This window comes from Sturnus vulgaris, chromosome 3, assembly GCF_052056855.1.
Source record: "Sturnus vulgaris isolate bStuVul1 chromosome 3, bStuVul1.hap1, whole genome shotgun sequence".
Taxonomy (NCBI): domain Eukaryota; kingdom Metazoa; phylum Chordata; class Aves; order Passeriformes; family Sturnidae; genus Sturnus; species Sturnus vulgaris.
The window spans coordinates 17333756-17352940 of record NC_142245.1 but is presented as its reverse complement, the minus strand read 5'-3'; the positions used below and the strand labels follow the sequence as shown (position 1 = coordinate 17352940).

Genomic DNA, 19185 nt, shown 5'->3' with positions numbered 1-19185 from the left:
GATGCAGGTGTTGCCTGTGAGGTTTCCCTAAGGCAGAGAGCTGTTGTCTTGTGTTCTCAAAGTCCAGAAATGTCAAGATTACAGCCCTCGAGCAGGAGCATTACACACTGCAGTGCTGTTTTGACCCATTAATTTCAGCTTGCATTCCAAGGGTGCAGAGCTTGCACATTCCACATCACAGTGGAGCAGCTATGGCTGGGGTAGGCGAAAATACCTGGCTGTGCTGAGTGTGGGGATGACTGGGAGAAGCAGTTGGTCCTGAGGGTCACCTCTGCTGGGAGTGGTACTTGTGTACACAGGCACCTGGGGCTGGGCATGGCTCTCTGCCCTTCCCTGTGTCCCACTTGGACACGGCTGGCACATGGCACGTGGGAACACATGTTGGCATCCCTGTGCAGATGATGAGAGAGCACCTGTGGCACATGCAGGCTTTGGAGTGGCTCTGTTTTTGGGTGAGTTGATGATTGCCACCCAAGAGCAGCAAACACTGAGAATATGGTGATACCTTCTTGGGAATGAAGAAAAGTAGGTTTTGACAGCATTGCCTTTAGTTTAGCATGTTTAAGATGCCCTTGGACTTCTCATATTGCCTTGTCTTCTTCCAACTTCCTTTCCCTCCAGACCAGAACCACTTTGAGGTTGTTCTTGAGGTGAACACTGTGTCTCAGCAGCCAGAAATGCATTTTTTGCCCCACATAGGGATTTAAGCATTTTACCTTTCTTGCCTGGTTTTTTGAGAGTCCCCAAAGGAGGAACCTGTGTGGAGAGTAATATGTGTGGAAAAGCCCCGGCAGGACAGACTGAGGGCTCTGCTCTGCTGTCCTCAGTGATACCTGAACATTAGACCTGCAGGAGCAGGTAAGTCCCTAGGGTCCCTAGCAGGTGACCAAACCCACTTCGAATTTGAGAGAAGGTTTGTAAGGGCCTAGATGGACCTTGCACAATTGAGAGCAGAACAAAACCTATAGATTTTTGAGGTCCCCTGTTATCTTTCACTTTGCTGACTCCATGCATTTCTTGCTTTGGCTGCTGGACTGTAGCTGTGCTAATCCACTTTCCTGTGTAATGCAGACTAAGTCCTGAGGGATTGTTATTTTTAAAATGTGCTTATTCAAGCAGTGTCCCATGAGTGGCTGACTCGGGGTGTGCTGTGTGGTAGACCAGGGCAAGAGGTGGTGTGGGCAGGGGTGCTTGTGGTCTCGCTGTGCCTGATGCCTCTGGGTGCATCTGCTTGGGGCAGAGGGGTGGTGAGGCAGGTCTGAGCAGAGGAGCCTTGAGTGCAATGCAGATGGATGGACCCCTGCCCATGACGTTGGATGAAGGAGGGAGCCAGGTGAGGAGGATGGGGGAGAGGCAGTGCTCAGATGCTGCCACATTTCTGGACCTGGCATTGGTGAAAGCTGGAGGAGGTGTCCTCGTGTGTCTGTGCTGCTGGCTTTGCTCTGTCCTGTACCCTCTTGTGTGGGTGCTCCTCCATGGGAAGTGCATGATACCCTGAGGGGAAAAAGGTGGCAGCAACCTTGTGTGAGCTTCGAGTAGCTGAGTGTAAGAGGGTACAGGCTTCTTCTTGTCTTGTGGGCTCATTATTAGCTGCTGGGTGGCTGTCAGCAATGTCCTGAAGAGATTTTCTGTTGCTTGATGTGTTATTCCAGCTGTTACTCTGTTTTCTAGGCAGAGCCAGGATATTTGTCATTTCATTGCAAAATAAGATTTATCACATTTAGGCAAAATCCTGTGTGTGTGAGGGCTGTCCCTGGATCTTTTGCCTGCAAAGCATTTTGGGGCTGAAACAGCTGGGTAAGAGAAGCTCTGTGATACCGCTGCCTTTGGTCTTGGTCTCCTTATTTCTAGTGACAGCAAGAGCAGAGCATGACCCTGCAGGTGAGCAGGTACACAAATCAGTGGTGGAAAATACATTTTACACAAAAGTTTTTCCATTAGGAAACAAAATGATTGGAGACACCAGACCCCGAGAGGTTAGCTCTCAGCACTGTGTTTTTCCATCACCTCCTTAGGCTGAGATCTCTCAGGATGAAGATGTGAGAACAATCCTTCAAGTAGCGTAGGGGCTGGCTTTTCCTTTGGGGTAAACTAGAACCACCTGCATTGGTCAAGGTCTTGGTTCTGCCCTTGATCAGATGGTTTTTGTGGCCCAAATTTGCAACTTTCATGCTGATGTGGAGTGCTCACCTCACATAGTGGCATTTGCTGTTGGTTTTCTGGGTGAATTTGGGCTTGAAACTGCAAGGGGGTTTATGGAACCATTGCCTGATCAAAACACAGAGAGATTGTTTTCAGGTAGCATAGAGAATAAGGAGTATTGAGATTGGCAATTCTTGGCAGCTAAGCAAGGAAAGCAAGACAGCTATTAATCAGAAACTGGCACTTCATAAAATCATAGAATAATTTGGGCTGGAAGAGACCACAGGAGGTCTCTGATCCAGCCTCCTGCTCCAAGTTGGGTCAGCTCAGTAATCAGCCAAGGTTTGTCTCAATGCAGAAAACAATGAGCCTACTGAGACTCCTGCCTCTCTGGCTTGCCCCAGCATTTTGTAAAAGCTAATGTAATTTAAAAACCCTGGTTGCAGTGCATGGAATCAGTAGTTCTTTCCCCCTGCTACCTGTGTTCGTGAAACAAGCTTTGAAGTTGCTTGAGGTGCTGTCATCTCTTTTAGTGTTCATCACTTTTGGGTGATTCACTTAACTGCCACACTCATGTCTTCTCTGGCTCAACATTGCAAGGCTTTGTCAATGGTGGGGTTGAGACAGGCTTGAGAAAACTTGGTCAAAGACAAAAATCCCATTGAGTCTCCACTCCATTATGTTGCCTGAAAGCGGAGAAAAATACTCACTGGACCATTTTAGCACTGCAGAAATCCATTATTTCATGTTTTCCTGCTTCTGCTGGAGTTGGTATCTGGGACAGGTGTGGGAATACCTGCATTAAGGTGCCTCTTTCTGATAGTTGCACCTTCTGTTCCTGGAGAGCTCATGCAAAACTGTGATGGGTCTCTCTGGGGACTCACCAACTGCGAACTGAGCTGGACATGCACAATCCTGGGAAATGGCTGGTGAGTGTCCAAGTCCCCATACTGGGAGTATCTGTGGCACCCCAGTGTCTGTGACATTTGCTGCCCCACATTTTTGTCTGGTGGAAAGTGGAGGGCTCAGCTGCCCTGATGGCTTCTGAGGCAGGGACTGGTGGCTTCAGGGGACAAAAATCGATGAATGCAATGATCTTTTTTTCAAATATCTTTCTATGTAATGTCCTCTTTTGAAGCTTTCTGGGTTTGGGGTTGTTTTGAATGTGGTAGGGGAAGAAGGAGTAGATGAGAAGGGTCTGCATGAAATGGGATTATCATGGATTTGAGCACTGAGAGAAGCTGCATTCCCTGGGGATGGCTGCCCGTGTCTGAGCTGGGATCTGTCCTTGGCCAGTGCTCCTGGCTAGACCATCATCCCAACATTCTTTTGTCCTGCAGAGCCTGTTTTTCCCTCCTCGGATGTGATGGGGCTTCTGCCATTGCCCACGTTGGATCTTCCCATGCCATTCCTGGGAGTTAGTGTGCTCCCTGGGCATCATGGACACCCAAACCACCCTATGTGACTTGCACAAACTTGTATGGAAAATAGAGAGACTTTCAGGCACTGAAATCCCAGTCCAAGCCCAGATGCCTAAGGCAGCCTGTGGTACTGCTCTGTGCCCTCCAAGCCCTGCCTAATTACTTCCTGGAGCTAGAGATGCTGGGTTGAATCACTCAGCATTGCCTCCTTGGCAGGGACACAGGGTCGTTGTCACCACCAGTCTAACTGCATCCCAGGAAAAGGAGCTCCTGCCACCCTCTTGGTTTCAGGAGTGCTTATGTCTTCCTTACTCTGGCAGTACAGTACAACACACACAGCTCAACTGATCCCAGGTTGTGAATCGTGCCCTGGAATCATGGGCTATGACTCTGGATGCTGGCTGTCACCAAGGGGCAGGGACTCAGATGAAGTGAGCTGCTGCAGTTTTGTATCTTGAGGGGGTGCCTAGAGAAAAGGCAGATTGAGGAGCTTTCATTAAAAATGGTTCTGGGAAGGAATGCTGGGACTGGGGAAGGATGGTGTTTCTCCAGGAGCAGGGTTGATTGTGTTTTGATTGTGGCTGCTATAGGGAGGTGGCAGATGTGACAGTGCTTATTCTGCAGTGCTGGATTTTCAGTGCTATTCCTCTCCTCTCATTTTTCTTGCATGAGAAGGATGAGGGTAACTTGAGAAGCAGCTGAGGAGTGAGCTAGGCTCTCTGAGGAGCTGATGGAAGTGTATAGGCGGGTGTTTGGGATGCAGGAGGATGTGCCAGTTAAGTGGTTGTGTTACTCTTTTTTTTTTTTTCTGGAGGCCAAAGCTACTTCCATCTGAATGAGCTGTGCAAGGAGTGTGAGTTACGGCACTTGTCTGTACAGCGAGCAGAAACTATTCCTGAGCTGTATTCTTGGCTAAAAGATGTCTGCAGGCCAAAGGGGATTGGCAGGGTGGGTACTGGGGGGGTCTGTAGGAACTCAGTGTCTTGGAGTCTGGCTGCTGGCAGTGGGGATAACTGGACTGTTCCAGAAAATATTACGGTATAATACTAAATTTCTTATGCTGAGTTTTGTTTATCCAAGTTGTCCCTCCTCCCCGCCCCTCAGAGCCTTGCTGGGTGGGAAGAACATCTGCACGGGACAGATCCTCCCAAGGAGAATCTGAGGAGCTCATGGGGGGAAAAAAGTCACAGCTTCCATCCCAGCTTGTCTCTTCCCTGAAGAAGAGCACCTTTATTTTGTGTTCCTTGCCAAAACCTGCAGTTTCAGAGAGGAAAAAAAGCTGAGAAGTTCCCCCTCCCTCCTCCTTCCTTCCCCCCCTCCCCACCAAGTGATGTATTTCTTTCCCCTAAGTCATTTTGGCTTTGTTTCCCTATGAGACAGTCTTGATTTCATTTTGGAAATTCCCCACTCACCCGTCCACTGCATTTTGCCAAGAAAAATGCATGCACTAAACAGTTCTGGGTAGATCTAAAATGACCCTTCCTTTATCCTTTTTCAGTCCCTCCATTTTCCCTACTTGCATCCCAGCCAGTGGAGAAATGAGGACTTCTGTGCTAGCACTGGGGGAACCTTGCTCTGTGCAATCCCGATGGGAATTTGCTTCAGTTGTTGGGTCCCCATGAGAACAGATTTGGTTTTGGGATGGAAGAATTGGGAAAACCCATGAGATTTCCCTTTTGTTATGCAGACTTGGGCGCTGGAGCAGTAAGGGAAGAGAGTGCCTGGGGAGAAGGGATTGGGACTGGTGCTCTGGTGTCAGTGCTCTTGGCTGAGTCACAGTGCCTTGGTTTAAAGCATCCCTGCACCAGAGGGCATGAAATGCACAAGAAGAATGTGTACAGCCTTTGAAGAGAGGGGTTTGCCTCTGTTAATATTCTGTGGCAGGTTGGTTTGTGTTAAGGAGTAACTGCTGGTGAGATGCACTGTTAGCCCAGAGTTGAGCTGCTGTCTATCCATCAATACCACGTGTATCTCTCCAGCCTCCAGTCTCTTGCTCAGTCCCTTGGGAAATGGCACAGCTACTACTGCCAGGGCTAATTATTCCTCAAGACAGAAGACATGTGATAAAATATTAACCTTTTTCAAAAACAGAGCCCCAGTTAATTAGCTCCACTTTTGTGACACATTTACCCAGAGATAAAAGCTTGTTCCCCAGATATCTGTCTGTGGAGCAACGATCTTTGTGTGTCCCTGTCACGATGGGGGACACAGAGGAGTGGAGGAGTGAGAGCTGGGAATTTAATAAAAGACAGTGACCTGCCAGTCACTGCACCCTGAGGATGAACTGCTCCATTTCAAGGTGAGCAATGCCTGCATACGGGCACTGCTGCTTTTGTTCAAGAGCCTGAAGCTGGAAACGGAGACAGAGTGGGCGGTGGGATCCACCTCGCTCTCTACACCTGGGCTGTGTCTGTGTTGTCAGTGCCACATCTCTGGAGCTCGAGTTTGGGGCCTACGTGGGTAGATAGGGCTCAGTAGAGCTGAGTGAATAATGGTGTTTCAGTTTTTTGGTTATTTAAGAGAAAGAAAAGCCAGGAGATAGCAATTTCAGGATAAACCAAAAGCAAAGCTGTTGGTGAATCTAAAAGTAAAAAGACAGGAAAACTTAAAGCCAAAGGGATCTGTTTTTCTCATCCTGAAAAGGGGAAAATTTCATTTAGATCTCAAATGTTTTTGACACTTTAGTCATCTAAAAATGACAAGCTGTATTTAAAAGCAAGTGATTGTGAGTATCAGATGAAAAGTACACATTGGGCTCCTGAGAAACAAACGATGTGCTGGAGTGGAAGTGATGCTGCGACGTGCGTTGGTGGCTGCAGGAACCACTGGTGGGAGGCAGTCACTGCACCAGGGGGAGGCGTCTTCCCAATGGAGGGAGGGATGGGAGTCTGTGAGAGACCAGGATAGACTGCAGACCAAGCCATGGCCCTCGGGGTGGCTGTGCCAACATCGGGCAGCCCATAGGGGCACAGGATTTTCTTTTCAAGCTCCAGGTGCCTCCTTCTCTGCAACAGATTGGGAGGATCCTGGGGTTTTTATAGGAAAGAGAAAACCCTGTGTTCAGGTCTCAGTGCCCTTCAGAGGGTGCACTCACCCGAACCACACCAGGGCCCAGTGATGATTTCGTGGTGGCCATCCCATCATCACCAAGTGCTTCAGCATTCCCAGGGTGCCATTGATCACCCTCTGCTATAACCATCCTCTGCCTTTGACTGCTGTAACGTATTGACCACTTTGTCTTCTAGTTATTACATGCCATCGATTACTTTGATAACTTGCTCTGAGTAATTCTGACAGAATGAAGTTGTTTAACTCTCGTGCTTGTCTCGCTATTTCTATTGACCTAATATGTTTATGTAGGCTGAAATCAAAGTCGGGTATTAGTACATCATGGAACTAATTCTCTGAGACTCGCTCCTGTTAATAATTAAGGGCATGAGACAGTTTCCTCCATCAAACTCTTGTTTGTTTTTTTCTGCTATGCAGCACCTTAAAGTCCTAGTCCATCAGCTGCAGGAAAAGGGCATTTTGTTTTGGGGTCGATTAGGTGGATTTCTGCTGTGAGCATTGCAGATGCCTACGTGTTGGAAGTGTTTTTGAGCTATCACAGCGTGCAGCTGGGTTTGTGCTCCCCCAGCTGTGACTATGGAGGTGTTGAGAAAGTTCTTTGATTTGCCATATGGTGCCAGGAAGCTCTGGTCAGATGGCATCTTCCCTAAGGAATCTTTACATCCAGGGTTCCAAGCTTCTGAAATGTAATTTCAGGTTTTCCTGGCTTCTAAAGATCTTTAATCATGGATTAGTGGATTTTCCATGAAGGTGCAAGGTACCAGATTTTGCTTTTACTTCCACCAAGTGAAAAACTTCGCTGTCAGCTCTGGTATTCCAGTAAAACTGGCAGCAGTTTTAAATTCTATTGAATTGTACTGGTTTTGTTTTCTTCTTTTCACTTTTGCTGGCTCTATTTTTCTTTTTTTGCCTCAGTTCTGAGGAAGGAAGGGTGGAGGGAGTCAAGAAGCAAGACAGACCCTGAGTCTGTGTGGAGGGCCCTAGAAGTCTGAATTATTCATGAACTGCTTGAAAATCAAGACACACAATCTGGTTTTACTTGTTTTTAAAGGCAGCCATGCTATTCTTTCCTTCCTTTTTAGTAAATTCTCTTTTTTTCCCCTCCCCTTATCTGAAGACAAAAAGCCAGCAAATTTTTAATGAATTATAAATGCATCTTCTCATCAGTTTTGAGGTTCACAGGCAGCAGCATGTCGTGTGCACAGAAGGTTATTTTTGCCTTCTTGCATTTCCCCTTTTCTTCAAATTTAGTCGTTTGATGAATTTTTTAGATATCTATCTTGCAGGGAAAAGAAAGAAAGAGACTGGAAGAGGCAGCGAGTTAGAGGAAATATTAATTGCATGCTAGCCAAATCCAGCACTGCTTCAAGTTCCAGAAGCTGTGTAGAAAAATGTCCTTCTTGGTCAACCCAAGGAGACTGATCTCAGGTCAACCAGTGGTTAAGTTGCACCAATTTGCAGGACTCTACTTTTTTGTGCATTTTCTAGTATTTCTGTGGGGAAGGTGCAGACTTGGACAGGTTCCTCTAGATATCTAATCTATAGCCAGAGCTGGTTCACTGCCCCAGCAGATTTTTCCTGATGGTCTTCTTTATAATTTTATCAAATTACATCTAGTTCAAGGCTGCTGAATAATTCCACCTTAGCTCTGATGCTAACCACCAGTGAGTATTTGTTGCAGATGTTCCTCCTTACCCTTGCTGAAGCACCTGTACACCCTGAAGTCACCTGCTCAACCAGGAATTCCTCTCTTTGGATGAGCACTGTTCCTCCCAGCCCCAGCAGCATCTGTTGCATGCCACCCTAGGGATTTTTCAGCCCCTTTTTGGGAATGCAAGCCTGAGGGACATGCCAGTCCAGCACGAAGAAATCCTACTGACCTTACTCGAGGGTATTTTTTCACTTTGGCAATCCAAACTGAGCTGGCATTCCCTGCAGTCACGTGGCACTGCCGGCTGACATCTGACTCCGTGTCCTTTCTTCTTTCCTTCTGGCACACCTGCTTTCTGGACTCTTGAGCCTTCCAGCTGTGTTTTCAGCCTCTCCTTGCTCTAGGCCTTTGCTCTGGTGTTTCAGTAGCACCAACCTGCCCACAGCCATGGCCAGCCCGAGGTGGACCCGCAGGAACAGGTTAGGCACAGGAGATTCTGTAGCTGGTGGCAATTCCTGCAGGCACTGCTTTTCCTGTTGTGCTGTGGAAGTCACATCTGTGCTCTGAGCTGCCATGTTCAGAGTGTGGTGTATCCTGGTGGAGCTTAGAGGCAACACCAGAGGGAATCCCAGAGCTTTCTCAGTAGGTCTGTGTGCCAGACCTGACCCCACGTGCAGGATGTGCCAGGAGTTTTCTCACTGCTCACAGCTGTGCCCTGGTAAGGCCTGGGTGCCATGGTGGTGCTGGAGATGCCCAGACCATGGCCAGCCCTCTGCTTGGCAGCTTCTTCCTTACTAAGGAGGGACAAAGCATACCTAGAGAAGGAGCAGGAGATACTGGCATCTGGGAATGCAAAGGTGTATTTTGAAGGTCTCTCAAAACTGACTGAAAAAATATTTTGAGGCAACATGCAGGAGGGGTGGCTTGGGGAGAGCCAAGAAGAACCAAGGGTGTTGATGGGAGGTCAGTGCCTTGAAGATCACTTGACCCTTCTATGTGCTCTGGTCAAGCAAATTCTGAATTTTTGTGTCCCATTTATACTGTTGTATGAGACTCATGTGTTGACTGTGGTGTGAACAGCACTTCTTGGATTTTCCACTTCTGGATGTCATTAAGTAATGATTTTTTGAAAGGTACTCTGAAGTCAGTGGACTTAATGCATGGATAACTGAGAAATGCAGAAATAACTGGGAGAAATGCCAGAGGCTGTGTTGCCTAGAGGTCAGGTGAGGTGGTGTGTGGTCCTGTCCAACAGTAAGTTCAATGAACGTACTAGATTCCATATGAGTTGGCACATACATTGTTTTATAGCTCTATATCAAACCATGTCCAGGGTTCCTATTTCTAGGGTATTTTCATGAAAGTCTCCTAGGGTAGTTAATGGGAAGGCGATGAGGCACTGGAAAATAAGTTGCCCAGAGAAGCTGTGAAATGCCACATCCCTGGAGGTGTTCAGGTATTGGGTGGGTTTAGAGGAGCATGGTCTAGTGCAAGGTGTCCCTTCCCTGTGCACAGAGTTGGAACTAGATGATCTCTGAGGTCCCTTCCACCCAAAACCATTCTACATTTTTATGATTTTGCTTCAGCTCAAGGACTGGGTTTAGGCACAATAGTTTTCCACCGTTGTGTATGCCACCCTGAGAGGTGTGACCGAGGTGCCTGCATGCCCTGCCATCCATCCCCACAGGTGTGCAGAGCCTGGGTATGTTTGCTATTGGCCAGGACAGCTGGAGCTCTAATCTTTTCCTTTCCACTGACAACTCTTTCCTTGCCTGTCGTGGGTAGTGGCTTCCTCTCTCACTAGACCGGTAATTTTCATTTTCCTCCATGGGAGTAATTCTTCACACCTTGGTGAATGTCATCTCAAATCATTGTGGTTTGTCCATCAGGGCTGGTGTGAACCCATCCTGTTGGTGATGGCAGGTCCCTGTCCTCTGGGCTGATGTGGGAGCCCTGTGGCTGCAGAGTGCAGACAAACCCAAATACCTTCATTTCGGATGTGTGGTGACGAGAGTGCTCTGCCGCGTGTTTCCAAGGAGAAGAGAGGAGCTAGGAGGGAGGTGAAAGATGATGCAGCTCTGCCTGATGCAGCTGGCTGTTTGAAATAAATATGCAGAGAGTGCTTTGGAAGTGGTGAGCTGTGTTGAGGGAGAGTCTGGACTTCATGGAAAATGTTAAAAATTCAAAGCAGAGTTGGCAAGTGATGGCTGTTAAGTAGAGCAGAGGAATGAGCAGAAGCCTGGAGGGGGAATCCAGGGGAGTGGGATAAGGATAATCATTTATTGAAGGAAGTTAATGAGGCACAGGAGAGGGTGAATGTAAGAGGTGGGTTTTGAGAGACACAGCACAATGCTGTGAGCATGTGATGTGCCCTTGGATGAGCCTGGGGACACCAGAAGAGCCTGTGCAGCAGGGTCCATCTCTGTTCACACTGTTAATCTTTACCATTGTGCTCTGCAGCTGTGGTGGCAGGGAGGGCTTTGGTTTGGTGAGGGGCACTGTGAGTGAAGTTTGCCATTTAAAATGTGAGATGTGTTCAGATACCCTGGGAATGGGCACGTGCTGCCCTGTCAGGAGGATCTCTAAGGATGCAGGGTCAGCTGTGTGCAGAGGCCACCAGTCTGTGATACCACTCTGCTCACCAGCACCTCAAGGCTGGAGAAACCCAAGAAAAATATCTTGAGAAAGGGACTTTGGAGACCTGGGGCCGATGCTGGAGTGTCCAAAGTTTGGGACTTTGCAGGAGAGCTTTGCAATTCCTGCAGTGAGTGCAGGGCTCTGGCTGTCTGCTCCATGTCCCCACAAACAGTCACTGCATAATTTATTCCTGATCTGTTAACAGCACATTGGAAACATGGACATGAGATGTGCTGCTCTGTCCAGCCTGAAGGAAGTATGACAGGCAACTAGTCCAGGCTGGGATTTTCCAAGACTGACTCCTAAGGTGTTGGTGGCCAGACTACCCCTTTCAGAACCTTCTGATTCTGAAGTTACTTCCATTTCGAATGGAAAAAAAAAAAACTTTAATCAAAAAGTGACTCTTCCCATCAAATGAAGTTTGACTTATTGCATGAGGAAATAAGATCTGTTCTCCATCTGGATGCTCTCTCTGGGGTTTTTAGGGCAGGCCAGTCTGGCTTCTGTCTTCTTTTGTCCCACCCAGATGCTGGGAACCTGCAGAGCAGCCTGGCAGTATTCCTGCTTGCACTTGCTGTGCTAGGATTGCTCCCTAGTCCTGCTGCAAGGTTTCAAAGCATCAAACTTTAAATGGCTTTAGCCAGTGAGTTTCAACACACTGCAAATATAGGCAGTGCAGTTATTACTTTTTTTCCTTTTTTTTTCATTTCCTTGTTTTTTTTATTAACCATCTCAAAACCAATTTTCATTGGTTTCCTGAAAATGTTGTGGGTGTTGCTTTTGGTTTTGTTGTTTTTTTTTTGTTGTCAATTGGGTGACCTATGAAATACCATCAGCAGCACAAAACATTTATCCAGTGACAGCCTGAGGTAGAACAGGCAGCTTTTAGCGGGTTTATTTTCATTATTACAGCAATTTTAGGGCTGCATGCTGCAATTTTCACTTGCAGTGAGGTATTAAATTGAAATTACCCCAGATGTAATTGTCACACAAAATAATTCTGGACATGCTAGATTTAATGCTTTTCCAAGCTGTGGTTTTTATTACCCAAGTAAGTGCCAAAAAAAAGACACTTGTAGTCAACAACTTAAACTGAAATCTGCCTTCTGGGGACCCAGGATGTTTAGTTGCAGTTACACTGGGGGAGGAAGAGGGAAGAAAAAAAGCCAGGACCAAGCAGAGGAAACTTTGGGAGGGCTCCTGAAAGAAGAACTCAGGGGTAAAATCCTGGGCAAGGACGGAGTCAGGGCCATAAAGTACCCAGGAGGAGGAGCCCTGGAAGATGCAGCAGCTCTGCCTAACCCTTTTTCAGGCAGTTTTTGGAGAGGCAAGTCCCAGCTGTGGTGTAGTGCTGGTCATAGAGGTGAAGCAAGGGTGGAGGTCCATAGCAGCATCATTCCTGTCCTTGGGATGTGACAAGCCTCGCTAGACAGAAGCCAGGGGTGAGTCGCAGCTCTGGAGGTGTCCATGTGTGACATTCCAGCTTTTCCCACATGCACAGTGCCTGGTTGGGCCAGTCTGGTGTGTCGACATGTGGAGTTTTAAAAGCAGGTTGTTGCTCACGAGGAGCCTCAGCCAGCCTGCAGCAGCCGCAGCACTCCCAGCCGTGGGAGGCACAGGCACACCCAGCTCCTGCTTTATTTACCAGCTCCTTGGCTGTTGTAATAGTGTGAGTAAAGTATTGATGACTTTGTATTTTCCACTCTCGCTCATACTTTTCCAGAAATAGCTTCCCTTGTTTGCTCCACAGAGCCCTGCTGGAAGTGGGTGGAAGGACACGCATCTGGGAGCCGTGTATAAATAGCACAGGGAGAGCAGTTGCCACAGTCTGTCCCTGCAGCTCCACAGAGCAAACGGGAGCTGAGCCTGAACGTGGCAAAACCGAGCAGCAGCAGTTTGGGATGGCTCGGCTGAAGAGGGATACAGGATGATGCAAGGGGCTGCAGTGACCCAGAGAAGAAGCTCAGAGCATGACCTGGTGCTGTTTCATAATTCAGAAACCCTCTGTTTCCAGCATCCCTGAGATGCAATTTTGATGGATGAGGGTGTTGTCGCACAGGGCAATGTTGCTGAACTTTCTCCTGCATATGGAATAGCTGTGTGACTTTGGCGTCCTTTGGGGATGGACCCAGAATTAGAATTGGCTCGAAGGTGAATTTCTGGTGTGGATGACTGTGCTGAAGGAGCAGCAGAGTAATGAGAAACCTGCTTTTGGTCAAGTTCAAGCAGGATTTGGAAAGGGTTTTGAATGAAGCAATGAGGGAGAGCAACAACTAATTTAGCGTGAGCTTGCAAATATTTTGTCCCACCCAAGATTCTATTTTTTCCTTACCTTTGGAATTGTTTCTCCTTTGTGCATTCTTGTTCGCTTTGTAAATAATCAGAAATGCAATTTCAAAATTAAAACATGGAAAATCTTTTTAAAAACAATATCTGGAGCATTTTGGCATTTGAGACGTGCAACTTGCTATTCGATAGTATAAACCAGCAACATCTGGCTGCTCTTACATGCTTTCTCCTCTCCATCCCCACTTAATTTTTTCATCTGTTTTTACTTCACCTTGCAAGTACTGTGGTCCAGAACTTTGGGGGAGCAGACTGATGGTTTGTTGGAAGAGTGGTTGCTCAGTGCTCTTTCCTGCTGCATTTGAGGATGGTAGTGGTAGCACCTGGGCAGTGACACAACACCAGACAAATGGCATGTGGATAGGAAGGGACAGGATGGCTGTGATGGAGAGCTACTGTTGTGTCCTCTTAAGACCATCTTAAGGGACTGATAGGGACCTGGGAAGGGCAGCATGGTTGTAAGAGGTATCTGGATTTTCTGAGCTGGGAATATATTGGTGTCAGTCTATAGAAGCCACAAATTTAATCAGCTAAAGGTCAAAGTAATTACAGAGTCTGTGACATTTCCTCCTGGGAAGGAGGCAGCAGGGGCTGTGGTTGCAGCTGTGGGTTTTTGCCTTCTGAAGGCTGGCTTGGAAAGTTTTAAATCCCAATCTTCCCTGTAGTCTGGTTATGCAGTTAAGGCAGAATTAATAAGGAAACAATTTAGAAACAGGGCTTGGCTTACCTTGCAACTGGCTAGTGGGAATTGCTTCCTCAGGAGGCTGGGAGTGAGGTGGATTGGAGCTGGAGCTGTAGGGATGCTCTTACCTCTGCTGTTGCCATGAGCCAGGGGGATGAGAGAAGCGCTGGTGGGTAGCTGGGAAGCACTGCTTAGAGAAAAGGGCTACCAGCTGGGTGCCTCCCTTCTCATCCTTAATGACACCCAAGTTCTTTGCTGCTTTAATCCTTGGTGACTTACTTGGCAGTTTCTGGGCTCCTTCAGAAATGATTCACACAGAAGAAGTCCGATTTATTTATTTGTAATAGTGGCTGGAGACCATTTACTGATGGACTATGCTGCCTGTGTTGATGAAGTGAGCTCTCACTTTGAATTCCAGCACCTGAACGGCCTTTTCTGCTTTCTCCCTCCCCAGGTGTACAACTTTGCACTACAGCCAGGACCTCCCGCCCACCAGCGTGGTCATCACCTTCCACAACGAGGCCAGGTCCACCCTGCTAAGGACAATTCGGAGGTAAGAGCTCCAGGAGATCTCTCAAAAGAGGGTCAATGGGCCAGTGGTTATCATGAATAAAGGCACAATTTGTTTGCACTCACCACAGCAGCAGGACCAGACCTGACAGCTGTGGTCTCAAATGGTGACTGAGAGAAATTAGCCTGAAAGTTGCTCTCTAAGAAGTAGGTTTTACAATGGGATGCTCAGGAAGGTGAGGAGCCATGCTCCTTTTGCAGGGTCTAGCATGGAAAACTCTTGAAGGATCATCAGCAGATTAGACAGAGTCTGGGCTAAGAGCTTTTCTATCCAGCTGGGTGTGAATGCTCAGCTGTATTTTGTCCCAGCCCTCTAGGGACAGCTGTCATTCTGTGGATATCTGCTCCAGTGCTGCTGTACGAGCTTCTCCAGTGCCCCATCGAGCGCCAGAAAGGCTTGCTAATTGAGAAGCCCTAATGACACACATGCAGACCAGATTTTGGGGGATGGTTTCTGTACTCCTGTGACACGGTGGAGCACTCTGGGCATGTGGCCATTCCTTCATTTGTCGGTTTGTTCTTGGCTGTGTGTTGCTATTGTGGATAGACTGAAGGCTTCATTTTCACTGCAGGCTTTTGAAATCTGTGTTTAATCCCATTGTGTGCCTTGAATCTGCGGGTTCTCTTGTGGGAAAATCTGGTGAGGTGTGTCCAGGTCTAGGCTGGTGGGCTCCTCTATAGCAGGCCTGGGTGTGCTGTGCTCTGTGCCAGTAGTGCTTTGCAGCTGCATCTCATGTGTGAAGGTCTGTGTCCTGCTGCAAGTCTTGGCTTTTAAACCCTGGCATCCCCAGGGACCCCTTGCCATCACTGGTGCTGGTCAGACTGGGGTTACTGGTTAGGGAGAGGCTTCAGCTGTGCCCTGTTCACTGTCATGTCTTTGCTGAGATTTTCTCTCAGGTGAGCATATCCAGGGACAAAAGTGAGTTTGACAGTCCTGAAATTGAATTCCTGCTCTGCTTCACAGTTTCATGCTCAGTCCTGTCTCCTTGCTTCACACTCAGTAATCTGTCACTGCTTTCTCTCTCTGGGGTGTGTGGATTTTGGGTGACACTGATGCTTGCTGCTGAGTACCACCTCCTTGATCCTGGACCTTCTCTTTTGTCTTTGCAGTGCCTTGCACAAGTTTGCCATTCTCAAGAACCAGCTGTATTTGTAACAGGTGGCAAGTGCAGTTGTCTAGCCCCTGAGATAGAGGGGGCTTATGACATGTGAAGTGCAGGGATGGATTTTAATCTCATTTCTTCCCATAACTCAGCACCTGACTGACCTGCCAGGTGTGGTCATGAGTGATGAAGTGTTAGACCTGTGGTGTAGCTCTTAGGATTGGATATCCCCCACATCTGGCTTCATTAGAGAACTGTTCATTGCAGCGATGGCAAGGTTAGAAGTACAGGTACATTGAATTTTAACTTCTTCCTCTAGGTGATTGTCCTTTGAAGTTTCTTATTTCCACCATAGGAAGACTTTCTTCCTTGTTCCCTTTTTTTTACTTTGCTTGCCTTGATTAATTGGCTTTACTACCTTCCTTACCTAATTGTGTGTGATTTTCACCGCAGCTTTGCTCCTTTGCACTGCTCCTCCCCGCTTATGGGCCCTGGCAGTTCCAGTGCTCGTGTTTTATCTATGGGGAGGTTTTCCCCAGCTCTGGGGACCCTTCTGAGCCCTCTTTCTCGTGGGCTCATCCCCCAGCAGTTCCAGAGCCCCACAGAGCATCCCACTGAGCTGCACCCCAGAGGCAAGCCCAGGCAGTGAGGAACTGAGATGACAGCCTTGGGTCCCCCTGTCCTCTGCCTGTTCCTGGGCTGAGATCCTGAACTCTCGTGAGCTGGCCCTCTTTTTTCTGGTCTCCATGGTCTTGAGGTGGCCTTTTGGCATCAGGGTTCATCATTTTCCTCCTGGATGCAGTGTCTAGAGGCTTGCTTTGATGCAACCAAGCCTAGGAATACTAATCCTTGGTGGCAAGCTGGTGATGTGGCTTCTGCTCTGTTCCTCTCTAGATGTGGTTGTGCACATATTGCTGCTTCCCTGCCTCTTTTTGGACCCAGCTGAGGGGTCATCTGCCTCTTTAGCCTCTTTAGGTTAATTTGTTGTGCCTTCTGGCTGCCTGGGGCTTTCTCCCTCTTGCTCACCAAACATTCAGTTTAATTAGATCTTCCAGATGACTCCATCCCACAGTGGCTGTAACAACATGGATCATTTTCCTTGGCCAGACTCTCATGACAGTGCTTTGTGCCTTCTGGGGCAGTCTGTGGCCAACTGCTTTGAGCATCGTGGTTGGTTAATTTGGCACGTCTTCTACCCTGTTCTCCCCAGTACATGTCCACACTGGTATAAGCCAGGTGACAGATGGACAGACTGAGGAACAGGGAGGTGATTTCTCTGTAGCTGGTGGAAGATTCTGAGTTGCAGACCTGGTTTTCCAAGTTCCATTATGTTGGTTGGATTTTCCAGCCTCATTGCAGAATCAGTGTTCTCTGTTAATTGCCCTGTCAGGTGCAAGAAATAGGACAAAGGGACATTTCTTGGCTTGTCCAAAGCCGTGGGTGATGGGACACTGTCCCTGCAAAAGGGGCACTTCTTACAGGACCCCATGCAAACGCAGAGGGAAGTGCTGCTGAAGGCAGCAGGGGAGACAATTGCCTCTTGCAGAAGTGACGACGTACCTGATGGGCAGGGGGGATTTTGCTATTTCTGCAGTTTTCCTGGGTGCTTGAGAGCCTCAATGCTCCCCGGGTGCTGAGGCTGAGCTGTATTGCAGGCTCAGTGTGTTTCAAGCTCTTGGTAGGAAGCAGCAACACGTGGCCTCCACAGCACACTTATCCAGGTCATGTTGGGAGTGCTTGGGATGGTTCGTTTATGGATATTTTGTGTTGTCAGAGTTATTGAGAGAAGCTGGTGGATTGTGTTGAATAATGGATTCATTTAAAAGTTTCATGATCTCTTCTCTGACCATTTGCCAGCTGGAAGTAAAGCAGGGGGAGAAAAAAAGAAAAAGCAAATTTGTCGAATGCCCAGATCTCTGCAAACGGTGAGGTCAGCATTTATAAATGCATGTGCAGCTGTGCTTGTGAATACATACAACTGTCCAGGGAGTAGGGGATGTGTGTCATGAGAGAGGGAAATAGAAAATGGAAGAAGAAAAGGAGAAGATGGTCAATAGCAAAGTAGCTCTTGAGATTTTTTAAGGTTTTTGTTTTACTGTGCAGGTGGTGAAGAAAGCATCATTGGGCTGATTCAACCACTCACTTTTCAACAAGTTCCTTATCTCTCTGTGGTTCAGTTTCACATATTTCAAGCTCCAGGGCTCAGTGCCTATAAATGGTGAGAGTCTCCAACAGTACTTGAGATGGGACCATGTGACTAAACACAAGATGGAAAGGCAAGAGCAAGGGAGAAAATAAGCAATACAGAGGTATTTAAAATAGAAAATATCACCTCACCAAAACAACAGTTTCTTCTTTCCTGTCTTTCCATCCTATACTAGCCTGGATTTAGCAAGGGAATCCTAATCCTGTCATGTGGATGACCTCTGGGTGGACTGTGAGACAGTCCCGTTTACTCTGCTGAGTGGTTTTTATTTATTTATTCTTCAAACTTGCAGCTGGGGAGCTCAGGGCAAGAATAAGAAAACTTAAATTATTTACCTCTTGCTGACAAACCAAAACACATCCTTTGGCAGAAATCCTGATGCAAGTGCTTTGAATACCACATAAAATATTTAGATCATTACTTAGCGGAGTGAATATCATACCTTTCATTTTTTCAGTGCTCATAGGTGAAAGAAGTAGTGTCCTGTGCAGCCAGCACCTCTCACCTTCCCCTCGTGCCACTGCCTTGCCTGCATCCAGACACATCTGAGACAGGGAGTGACAAAACCTCCTTGCTTAGGCACCATATGGAGTCTGTGCCATAACTGAAATGAGCCTGATTAAAGAAGCAAAAACAAGCCAGGTGTTGCACAGAAACTGTATAATTAGCACTTTGTGCTGACTGTTTTTTCATTTCTTTTTTTCTTTTCTGCTTTTTGCTTAAACCCTGGACTTTTTTTTTCTCTTAATTTGCTAATCATCTCTCGCGGTGACTGAGTACACAGCCCTCCGTGCGCTCTTACCTTTTGATGTTAACATAAGAGAACTCTTGAATTTCAAAGAGCTTGGTGGGTATTTGAAAGAATAAAATGCAAAAGCCGCAGTGTAATCAAAGCTCATTATGGTTATTCTTGGTGTGATGTCTTTCTTCCTACATAATTAGCCATTTGGGGATGTTGAAGCAGTTAATTTTGGTGGGTATTTTCTCCCCATACTCTGTCTGATTTCGATAATTGTGACCCTTGGACCTTCTCATTTTTCATTATCCTCCCAAAGGTGGTTTTTTTCCCCCCAACAAGTCCTAATATGTTGCCATGGAGACAATTAACAGGTTCATGAGTTCTCGAGGAAGGGTGTCCACAATCACCTCTCTAAAGCGAGTGGGTGATGACCAAAGCCACACTGACTTGGTCAGAAGGTCTAAATTCCTTCCTGCAAACATTTTCCGTGTCTCATATGGTCTGGGTGACTTATGCATTGGTATTTATTTGGAGATGAAATTGCTGGATCTAGTGCTTACTTCTGGGTAGGTGGAAAAAGATCCCAACAAAGTCTTGAGGAGGATGGAAGAGGGACCTT

General features: G+C 47.3%; 1 protein-coding gene across 1 annotated transcript in view; it reads left to right on the top strand.

Annotated features, from left to right (window-relative positions):
* Window positions 1–19185, top strand: part of GALNT14 (polypeptide N-acetylgalactosaminyltransferase 14) — a 90638-nt gene that overhangs the window by 37326 nt on the left and 34127 nt on the right. Inside the window, exon 3 of the mRNA XM_014877477.2 lies at window positions 14403–14501. Within this exon, the coding sequence (XP_014732963.2) occupies window positions 14403–14501 (99 nt within the window). The remainder of the gene's footprint in view (window positions 1–14402; window positions 14502–19185) is intronic.